Genomic DNA, 12,186 nt, shown 5'->3' with positions numbered 1-12,186 from the left:
AAAATCAACCACCGACTACGCATCAGATGCCCTTCCAGATGCAACACACACACACACACACACACACACACACACACACATATACACTACGGCCAATTTAGGTCATCCAATTCACTTTACAGCATGTCTTTGGACTGTGGGGGAAACCGGAGCACCCGGAGGTAACCCACAACAACACAGGGAGAACATGTAAACTCCACACAGAAATGCTAACTCTTCCAGCCATGACTTAAACCAGTGACCTTTGAGTCACCATGCTTCCCATACTATTACTATAATAATATTAAAATTTCCATTTGTGCTAATGTTTATCCTTTGCTTTCAAACATTAAACTAAATTGAATTGAATATAGGGTTTTTGGTGTGTATCAACCCTTAGAACTTAGAGAAGACACTCAAAACATTCAAATTAATTCTAAAATGTAACTGGTCAACAGATGGGTTTGCATTTGGTGCTTGGTGAGTTCATTTTAAGCCCTGCTTATATAACTGTAGAGAAATTATAAATATACGAATGACCACAATCTAAGCCTACTTCTTTTGAACATATGCTGAATTTAGCATGAGCACAGCTGAATAAATTAAAACAGGGATGCCCAAACTCAGTCCTGGAGGCCCAGTGTCCTGGAGAGTTTAGCTCCAACCCTAATCAAACACACCTGAAACAGCTAATCAAGCTCTTACTTGATATGCTAAAAACTTCCAGGAGTTTAAACACCCCTGGATTAAAACTTTCAATATTTGCTTAACCATTTCCATAATCTAAAAGAAATCTGAGGCGTTTCTCAAAACACCATCTGTTGTGTTCCAAGCAGTTGCTGCTTAAGAAGAACTACATAGAGATACACTCTTTTTCTTTCCATATGCACCAGACACCTTCTTATAAGCGTTCATTGTGCACTGCTAATTGTATATTATGGAGATGAGTGGGTTTATGTTTATCTGTGTGTGTCTGTGCATGTGTATGAATGTTTATGTGTCTTGGGATGTATATACAACTGCTCCCAGGTGATTTGAAGTGTTTCTTTTATCATCGTTTATTGGTAGCTTTGGATAAAAGTGTCTGCTAAATGAATGTAATATCTGAAAATGTGAAAAATATAAGCTGTGAATGATGACGGAACTTTCATTTTTGGGTAAACTATCCTTTTAGGCATTTTTGTGTGCACATAACAATGTTATTTTGTTTGAAGTGTGTCTGTAACATAATTTTTCATGGCTCCCCTGAGCTTAGACTGCATAGCTTGAGTTGTTTCTGCCCTAAATATAGAGTTGGCTTTTGCCTACAATGTCAAATGTAACTCGACTCCATAAGTTAAGTCACAGCACGTCAGTTGCTGGCCGAGCAGCTGAGTTCCTCTCACTCTCTTCCACATTGCCTGATGGAGTCAGTGGGAGCGCTGGGAAGCCCCATTGGGGGAAGCTCCAACTCACTCAGTTTGCCGGCTTCCCCTTGGGAAGAGGATGAAGAGTCACTGGGATTAGAAGGAATTAAACCCAAATCTTCACCCACACCTAGACGACGGAGTTCTGCGTCCTCCGATGACTCCTTGCCTCCCCCTTCCAGCAGCAGAAGAGTGTCCTTTGCTGACGCCTTTGGTTTGAGTCTTGTCTCAGTGAAGCAGTTTGATGCTTGGGGGGCAACTCCACCATCAGGCCCTTTAGAAAGCGACTTGAACGAAGATAAGGAGTATTATATGGTTCCCCTTTTCACTCTTCCACAAACGTCTGAAGAGTTAGAGTTGCGGGTTCACGAGCAGAAGCTTGAACTGGAAAGTTTGGAGTTGCTTTCTGGGACCACAACCCTTAGAGGTATTGTCCGTGTGCTGAATGTGTGTTTTGATAAGATGGTCTATGTTCGTACGTCTTTGGATTCCTGGAGAAGTCATTTTGATCTGCTGGCTGAGTACTCATCTGGGTCGAACAATGGTGAGATGGATTGTTTCTCCTTCAAGCTCACACTGGTACCTCCATTTGGAGAAGAAGGCGCAAGGGTTGACTTTTGTTTGAGATATGAAACATCTGTAGGCACTTTTTGGGCAAACAACAGTGAAAAGAACTATTCTTTACTTTGTTGTGAAAAACTGAAGGAGAAAGGCCAAAGTGAGAGTGAAAACAGAAGAAAAAGTTGTCTGAAAATAACCAGGTGAGAGGTTGTCAACAGATTTGTTGCAAAGTAGATAATATCTAATTAATTATGTCTAAGATATTCACATAATTGTAAATATAAATAGAATTAAAAATTAACCATAATTTAAAAATGTAATGACAAACTGTGAGTTAAGGAACGAGTTCATGCATACAATACAAAGGAGAACAAAATACAAGCTGGTTTATTTTTGTTAATTTTTCAGCACAAATTCATCAGCTTCAACCTCTACGACAACAAACAATGAAAAGCTTCCTGGTAATTTAACTCCTCAAAACTAGAAGTGGAAACATTCAAATTTATATATATATATATATATATATATATATATATATATATATATATATATATATATATATATATATATATATATATATATATATTAACATGTTGTTGTTGTTGTTATTCTTTTCAGTTGTAAACCTAAATGATGTAAAGGCCACTGACCCAGAATCTGTAAGTGAAAACTCTGAGAAAAGTGAAAAGGAAAGCAAGGAATTAGCGGTGAGTTTTACAATCTTATATTTGACCATATTCATTTAACTGTTTTAAATAAACAATGTATTTCACTATGAATTCACGCAGGCAAAACAAGGATGGCAGATATTGATATAGTTATGCAAATAAAAATAAAAGTGGTGTGACACAAGCAGCTCCTTCTGAATGTCCTGTGCTCGCTGATGTTTTGACAAGTATTAGTGTAACATTATGTACTGTCCTAAACAAGACACTTGATAGGTCAGGCTGCACAGGGTCACTCTGAAACCTTTGAGTTAAAAGAACACTCCACTTTAAAAAGAAATAGGATTTTTTTTACAACTCCCCTACAGTTAAACAGTTAAGTTTTACTAGTTTTGAATAATTTCAGATGATCTCTGTGTCTGGCAGGAGCTCTTGTAGCTAAGCTTAGCATAACTCAATATAACTTATAAATCAGATTAGACCAAAAGCATCTTGCAAAAAAAAAAAAAAATCCTTAAATGACCTAAGTAATTTTTTCAAGTAAGGAACTGTGTACACTCTTACTTGAAATCCACAACAATTAATCCTTCCTGTTTTGTCTGAAGGACCATCTTGGTATGGATAAAATTACTTCCCATTGATATAACATCCTTCAAACCCACCAAACACCTACCACATCCACAATCAAAAAGTTATGGGAAGACAAGCTAGGATCAGAGTTTTCTAACAAACTACTGACAGTGTCTGGAAGAAATCCATAAATGTTATCCAATTTATCTTATCCAATTCAAAATCCTACATAGATTGCATTACTCAAAAACAAAGCATTCTAAAATATTTGTAAAATAAGTGTTTCTCCAAAATGTGACAAATGCAAAATGTCTGATGCATCACTGCTCCATATGCTTTATGTTTTAGTTTACTGGACTTTTGGTGCAACATTATCTATGTTGTTTTCTGAAATCAGAGCAAACTATCAAACCAGATGAATTTTTTATTGTGTTTAGGGTTATCCAAGTCTCAGCAACAAATTGTTTCCTATGGCCTTTTAACAGTCAAAAAACGTATTCTTATTCAAGTTATGGTTCAGTGAACTCACAAAGACACTCCAATTAGAAAGAATACGGTATCCTTTACAGAATAAGAAGCTTCATTTTTCTAAAACACATAGGAATCGTTTATAAAGTACTTGGAAGGGAGAGATTGTACAGTTGTTTGATGGGGATATTGCTAGATCGTAGGCCAGCTTTCATTTTCAGTAGCCTTCCCTATCTGGTGTGCATACAGACAGAAACAGACGAGGGAGGGGGAGGGTTGGAATGGGGTATTACTTTCGATCTGTTTTATTTGAGATTATTGCTCTTTTTCATTTCCTTCTGTAATTCTAAACTAAGGATTTTCCTGTCTACTCAGATAATGGTTTTCATATGTATATATACATGTGTGTGTGTGTGTGTGTGTGTGTGTGTGTGTGTGTGTGTGTGTGTGTGTGTGTGTGTGTGTGTGTGTGTGTGTGTGTGAGATTGTAATGTAATCACTTGTATTCAATTATTAGAAAATATTCTGTTTTAAGTTTATATGCATAAGTAAAATGTGGAGGATCTTATACTTGTAAACATTTTGTAATTGTGTATATTCTCAAATAAAAAAATATATAATAATATATATTTTTTAAATCCTAAAAAGTTTCAGTACTTATAAACTCATTTAAAGCTTTACTCTTCCTCTTCTTTTTTTTGTTTATATATATATATATATATATATATATATATATATATATATATATATATATATATATATATATATATATATATATATATATATATATTTAGTGTTTTTTACTTTTACTATATAGGACAGTAAAGATGAGACATGAATACATGGGGAGCAGAGAGAGAGGGAAAGGATCGCCGGGTGCCATGAGCACCTTAGTGCTATATGTTGGCACACTTTACCAATAGGCTATTGGTGCCGAGTACAAGCATGACTTTTCTGTAGTGACAATGTGCACTGGGACTGACATAAATTGAAAAGATGCTATTTTCTGTGTTTATATGGCTAAAAACAATACACAGGTGTATAAATCAAGAAACTGCAGCAAGCGCAATGATATTTGCAGCACCTGAAAATAGCATCTCTTCATTTTCTGCTAGCCTTAGTCCACAATGTAATTACAACAGAGTCAAGTTTTAAATAGGTAAATTATACAAACTTTATAGAAAATTTTGTGATTCAAAAATGTAATTAAATAATCTAATAATCTAATTTAACAATTTAAGCTAAGCAGACTGGAGATCGTCTGATTATATTTAAAATGGTACAACTCAACTGTTTAACTCTTAAAATGAGCATATTTTAAAAAGTGGAGTTTTCCTTTAAAATGAAAGCCCAAGTCAATGTTTTCACTCAATCAATCAAAGCTAATAAGGTACTTTTATGATAAGAGATTTTATGAATTATTTTTCACATCTACCTCTTTGTAAACAGGAGGAAATGAGCAGAAACCGCAGCCGAAGGAACAGAAGAAAGGCTGCACGATTACAAAAAGTCAAGGAGCACTTTGCTAAGAGAGAGGAAGAACAAAAACGAGGGACCAAGACAAAAGAGAGTGAAGTTACAGCAGAAACCAGCACTCTGAGACTGGAAATGACAACATGCAGCTCTCTATCCCAACAAACTCCTCAACCACCAACAGACACCCAAATATCATCATCACCAGCTGAGTCCCTCAAATCTACAGATGACATAGGAGACTCCAAGGACATCTGCTGTATAGACAATATAATCAACTTTTCAAAAGCACAAACAAATTTACCCCTGGGGGACTCTATAAGTTGTGATGAAACCGTCACAAGCTCTGCTTCTGAAGTCCTAAAGGACGTCCCTCTTAAGGACAACGTTACTGACCAAAAAGTTTCAAACAGTCAGTCTTTTCCTGAATGCCAAAATTCAGACTTGTCCATCTCCAAGGATGTTGAAAGAGCATGGGAGCACTTTGAGAAGGATGCTAAGCAAAGAATAAAACATTTAGCACTGAGTTTGAAGGTGGATGAAGATGTGAATGTTGCTGGTGGTAATCGAGAAGATAATGTGAGCTTGAAAACTGCCAACACAGAGACTCAACTGTTTTCTCAAGGCTTCACATTCAGAACCATTGTAGCTCCACTTTATCATCAGGTTTTTAAAAACATGGAAATTGAGAAAAAAGACTTCACGCCAAAGATCCTACAAGTAAACAGGTCATTTAAGGAACTAAAGAACAAGAGTCTAACTGCGGTTACAACCCCCGAGACTTTCATTTCTTTACAACGGGAAGTACATAATATTAGTGTTGACGACTGCAAAGCATCAACAGATCAGAACAAAACAGTAAACCCAACCAAAAGTCCTCTTTCTGAGTCAAATAAAAGTGAATGTGTTGAAGATTCTCACAATCAAAATGATCCTAGTGGTTACCCAACAGACATTATATTTATTGAAGCCAACCTTCCAAAAGTTACATCCAGCCAACTAGATCCTTCTCTAGAAGAATGTAAAGATGAAACGTTCCAGTATGATTATTGCCACAGTTTATTTCCGCTACAAGCTGCAGAACATTTTGTCAATACAAATCAAGCAACAGAGTCAGATATTGACAACCTGTCTGAACAGATACATCCTTCAGCAGCCACATCAGCTTTAAAGACTTTATTATCTTTGAACACTGAAATGTCACAAAACCAGGAGGACCCAACAAACATCCGCACCAAAGAAGAAGATACATTAGTTCAAACAGAGAATTCAATTATTAACTCTTGCATTCTTGCCAAATCTCCAGATGACCCCACAACACGCCAAACTTCAGGGATCAATTTAGAACCTGATAAATTAGAACCTGATTGCTGTAAGATATCATACATTGAAAAACCTGAAGATCTTTGTGACTTATCAAACGCAACAGCTGTGCTAACAGAACAATGTTCAAAACTGGATAACACAGAGATAATTATGTGCAATACTATGCAGACCTGTAACATGAACGGTAAGAAGGCAGAGTTTTCTTCAAAGACTACAGAGAAGGAGTGTTCAAACATTATTGATTTTGAAGGAGAACAGATCACATTAGCTAATAAAGAGGTGGAGGACGGTAGCGAAACGACAAATTCTGAGAGCCTTGAAGAGGAAGAAGAGGGAACTAGAAAAGGAGAAAAGGAGAAAGACCAAGATCCAGAAGAACATGAAGGTGAAAAAGACAAGCAGGAGAATAAGGGAGGATTAAAGAGCATTGAAGATGAGTTGAAATACATAGATGATGAAGAGGATTTGGACGAAATGAAACCTGAGAGAGAAAATAAGCAAGTAGATGCCGATTATTTGGTTTCTCTTGAAAGAGATTCTGAGGACCAGAAGAGGTTTAATAGTACCTGCAATGTTCAATCAGTAACCCAACGGAATATTGACTTAAATGAATGTCTATGTGGAGTTGAGGTGTTGGAAAACCAAGAAAGTTTCATCAGTGGAGTACAGATCTGTGAGGAAACTGGAACATCTTGGCAAGAATCCTCTCAAAAGAGTGATACTGAAGTCAGTGGAAGTACAATAGCATTAGAGAACAGCTGGGATGCCGGTGATCAAGAAATGAAAGTATTCTGCGAAAGTAAGACTATGGCTGATTATAAAAACATGGAATATGAGGCAAAAGACTCGTTGTCCGGAGATTCTGGAAACACTGAAGACAATACATCAACAGAATCACAGATTGATGAAGAAATGGAGCTATACCTGAACAGTCTGAGGAATTCACAACAGTCAGCATTCAGAGAAGGCACAATGAGCGGAAGCAAAAGACCATCTATAAGCCGCAGGAGACCATCAATGCCTTCGATCTCAGAGTCTGTGGATGAGGATCATCAAAATAGTTCTCTGGAGGATTTATCAAATATTGCACTTCTCACAGAGAGTAAAAGAGCTATGCTGCCGCTAGTGGACAGGAATGAACGTGTCATTGGACGTAACGTCTTGTGGTGGAAGAAGTTTCTGTCGTATGATAATATGAAAAGGATGATTGGATACACATTTTTGCTGATAGTGTTTTTGGTTCTGGCATATCATTATGACTTCATTGCATGCTTTGCATTGTATCTTCTTACAGTGTATTGGCTGTTTCATCAAGGGGAGGGAGAACCATTGAAAAAGTCTCAGAATTGTGAAAAAAGGTTGCAGTGAATGTAATTTTTTATTTTTTTGAAATAGGAAAGATTTATGAATATAATTGAATATAATATCTCATCGTTGGTGCAGATGTGATTTTATATCCCTTACAAATATTAACCATCATTTTTTAATAGTAAAATTGTACCTAACCCTAACCATGACTTTTGGTGCACTTATTTCTATTTGTATAAGCACAGTTCTACTAAAATTACCATGATAAATTATGGTTAGAAATGCAAAACTAAAGTAATTCTGTGGTTGACTACGGAAACCCCATGGGAGCCCCAAAGTTAAAGCTTGGTGTTTGTAGTAAAACGAAAGTCAATGCACCAAAAAAACATGATTACTACAATTTTACTATAAAATACAGGAATATTTTTGTAAGGGACGACAAACTCGTGACTGAAAAAACAAAGTGATAGGTATACTATATAAGAAGGTGTATTTTCTTAGTGTATGGAAAACTAAGTTTGAACAGTTTCATAATGCTCTTTACACAAAGCTGATTATAAAGCAGGGGATTGAATGAGGGGGTATATATCTAGCAATCTTTGAGATATATGCTAAAAGTGCTTGGTACAGAGATGATTAAAGGACCACTGGGTGAGTGAAAAGTTAAAGTGTGACAGATTATGGAAGATTAGCCTTGAAATGGGATTCTAGTGCAATTTTACTGACATCATTTTATTTGTAGCTTAGCCTAATTAGCACAGCCTTACTAGATTATAATTTATCTATACTACAACACATATACTACAGTAAAAATGTATTATTTTTTCTTCAGAATAATTTGCACACACACACAAAGGTCAAGTTTGATTGATGTTGAAGCATATGTCTCACCAGGGGTGCTGCTGGCCGGTACGGGCCCTATGACAACATTTCGTGGATGTCGCAAAAAGTGAAGAGCATGGTGGTTCTGGTGGGCCCTTAATAGTGTCTTTGGGGGCCCCAAAACAGTGTGGGCCCTTAGAATCATCCTAACTTCTCCTGCCCAGCGGTGCCCCTGTGTCTCACAATGTAGTCGAGAAAATGAACATTAATGTAAACAGTACTGAATTTCTTCTGTTATAGTTATTTTCTATATTTCCATGGTTGAACCACAAGAGATTACCAATTCTTTGATCCTTTACATATCATCTGGTTTGTTTGCAGTCACAAACTATTTGACGCTATGACTTGATATGGTCTTAACATCTGTAAATCTCCAAACTGAGCAGTTGTTGCTTCATATGGACATGTACTGTAAGTAGATACAGGTGTATACTAATAATGAATGAACTATGCTAAGTAAACTGATTTCCTCAGTACCCAAATTGGTAATACAATCTTTTATTGTGTTGTTTGTATGTTTTGTCTAATCCACAGAGCATTTTTTATTGCAATTCAATATTGTGCAGCTTTTCTTATTTTAATATGCTTTTATGTTGTTCATTTATTATTGGACATCATTCGAAGAACCGTCTTTCACTGAACCATCAGATGAACTATGATCTAATCTCCTGGTTATTAAACTATGCAGTTCACAGAAATACATCTGACTCTTTTAATAGCTGTATACACTCACCGGCCACTTTATTAAGTACGCCTGTCCAACTGCGTAATGCAAATTTCTAATTAGCCAATCACATGGCAGCAACTCAAAGGCATATAGACATGGTCAAGATGATCTGCAGCAGTTCAAATTCAAACTGAGCATCAGAATGGGGAAGAATGGTGATTTAAGTGACTTTGAATGTGGCATGGTTGATGGTGCCAGATGGTCTGAAATTGCTGATCTATTGGATTTTTCATGCATAACTATCTCTAGGGTTTACAGAGATTGGTTTAAAAAAGAGAAAATGTCCAGTGAGCGGCAGTTCTGTGGGCGCAAATGCCTTGTTGATGCCAGAGGTCAGAGGAGAATGGCCAGACTGGTTCCAGCTGATAGAAAGGCAACAGCTGCTCAAATGAGCATAGCCGAATGCACAACATGTCTAACCTTGGGGTTGATGGGCTACAGCAGCAGAAGACCACACAGGGTGCCACTCCTGTCACAGGAAGCAACAGGAAACTGAGGCTACAATTTGCACATGCTCGCCAAAATTTGACAATAAACGATTGGAAAAATGTTGTCTGGTCTTATGAGTCTCGATTTCTGTGGCAAAATTTATAATTTGACTTCAACAACATGAAAGTATGGATCTATCCTGCCTTGTATAAACAGTTCGGGCTGGTAGTCATGGTGTATGGGTGTGGGGACATTTTCTTGGCCCACTTTGGGCCCATTAGTACCAATTGAGCATTTTATCAACACCACAGCCTACCTGAGTATTGCTGCTGACCATGTCCATCCCTTTATGACAACAGTGTACTCATCTTCTGATGACTACTTCCAGCAGGATAACGCGCCATGTCATAAAGCATGAATTATATCAGACTGGTTTCTTGAACATGACAATAAGTTCACTGTACTCAAATGGCCTTCACAGTCACCAGAACTCAATCCAATAGAACACCTTTGGGATGTGGTGGAAAAGGAGGTTCGCATCATGGATGTGCACCCAACAAATCTGCAGCAACTGCATGATGCTATCATGTACCTTGTTGAATGCCACGAAGAATTAAGGCAGTTCTAAGGGAAAAAGGGGGTTCAACCTGGAAATAGTAAGGTGTACCTAATAAAGTGGCCGTTGAGTGTACATAAACACATGTTCTAAGGAACTTTGCCTCTTGTATGAATGATTTTGTGTTTATACAGTACAATGACAAAACTATCTAGTCTCTCAAAGGGAAATTTCACCAAAAACTTGTTTATGATTTTCTTTCTTCTGTTAATAACAAAAATTGCAAAGAAAGCAGGAAAAACTGTTACCATTGACTTCCATAGTATTTGTTTTTCCTATATGGAAGTTAATGGTTACAGGTTCTTCAGAATATCTTTTATGATTTTTACAGAAACCACTTAAAGATGAGTAAATATAGAGAACATTTTCATGTTTGGATGAACTGCCCCTTTAAGAAGGAGTCTGCACAACTGAGCATGGAGGATATTACAGGATTATCACTCTCTTTAAATGGGATGGAACTGCACGATGACAATTTCAAACTCAAGGATACACAATAGCATTGTAACTCTATTTCAGGTTTGGTAAAGTCCAGTTGATGCATCAAACAGTAACAACATAAGGTCATGATTACTCAGTCGTGGTCAAAAGTGATGACCTGATGGAACTTTTGCACAACATTTATATATTAAAGGTATAGTTCAACCCATTGTTTGAGAAATTTCTGCTATAGTTTCTTCAATTTTCTTGTTAGTTTCTTTCTTTTGTTGAACGCAAAATAAGACATTTTGAAAAATGTTGGAAACGGGTACCCATTGACTTTCATTTGTTTTTCTTTGTATGCCAATGCTTATCAGTTTCCAACATTCTTCAAAACGTCTTTTTTCTGTTTAAAAGGCAAAAGAAAATTATGCAAGTTTGGAACTAGTTAATGGTCAGTAAATTTATATTGGATTTCAAAAAAAGGCTACAAAGCAAAGTTGAGTCAAAATTGTGTGTGTCAAACTGTAGTGGTTTTGTTAGTTTTATAATACTCACTGTAAGCCAAAGCTGTGTGTAATGAAACGTGACACATTTCCCGTACTCGCCATTCCTCACAGGATTTCATGTCAGAGCTCGCGGGAATGTGACCCTGTGATGTGACTCTCCAGACTATAAGAAATATTAACCATACATGGATTATTATTAGCAAGCACTTGTTGTAATTCCACTTTGTTTAGGCTTATTCAGAATAATAAAAGTGGCGTCAAAAACTATGCATATCTTAAAGGGACAGTTCACCCAATAAAAATGTATTTACTCACAAACTACTCACCCGCAAGTTGTTGAAAACCTTTATAAGTTTCTGTTTTCTGTTGAACACAAAAGATATTTTGATTAGATTAATGGTAGAGACCTGAAATGGTGTAAAGTAACAAATTATAAATACTCAAATTACTGTAATCAAGTCATTTTTCCCAGAAATTATAATTTACTATAATTTACTTTTCCTTAAGTACATTTATAGTGCAGCATTAGTCCTTTTACTCCACTACTTTCCCTCAACCTGCAGTCACTACTTTATTTTTTCTTGTCTTTGGGGATTAGAAAAATCAGCCCTTTGATTCCTGTCCAATCAAATTGCACATAGAAGGTAAATGCCATCATAATGAACTACCTCCAGACAAGGGCGGTTTATAATAGTAGCAAACTGTTTGAAAGCATTAAAAGTGTCGAAGTAGATGTCTATAAACCTTACACACATTGACCCAGACACTGTTGATGATGGATGTTTGTTGTTTGAAGACCAAAATGGCCTTAAACACCCAGCAGACATAAGATGTCAACATGACGATA

At 36.6% G+C, this 12,186-nt stretch overlaps 1 protein-coding gene across 1 annotated transcript; it reads left to right on the top strand.

Moving 5' to 3' along the window:
• Window positions 1–1,362: 1,362 nt before the first annotated feature.
• On the top strand, window positions 1,363–9,112 carry ppp1r3ab (protein phosphatase 1, regulatory subunit 3Ab). Its single transcript, XM_021470690.3, has 4 exons — window positions 1,363–2,146; window positions 2,355–2,407; window positions 2,565–2,653; window positions 5,099–9,112. The coding sequence occupies exons 1-4, from the start codon at window positions 1,383–1,385 to the stop codon at window positions 7,814–7,816; spliced, it is 3,624 nt and encodes a 1,207-aa protein (XP_021326365.2). The 5' UTR covers window positions 1,363–1,382; the 3' UTR covers window positions 7,817–9,112.
• Window positions 9,113–12,186: the final 3,074 nt, after the last annotated feature.

This window comes from Danio rerio, chromosome 25 (assembly GCF_049306965.1).
Source record: "Danio rerio strain Tuebingen ecotype United States chromosome 25, GRCz12tu, whole genome shotgun sequence".
Classification (NCBI taxonomy): domain Eukaryota; kingdom Metazoa; phylum Chordata; class Actinopteri; order Cypriniformes; family Danionidae; genus Danio; species Danio rerio.
This window is presented reverse-complemented; position numbering and strand designations above follow the sequence as displayed.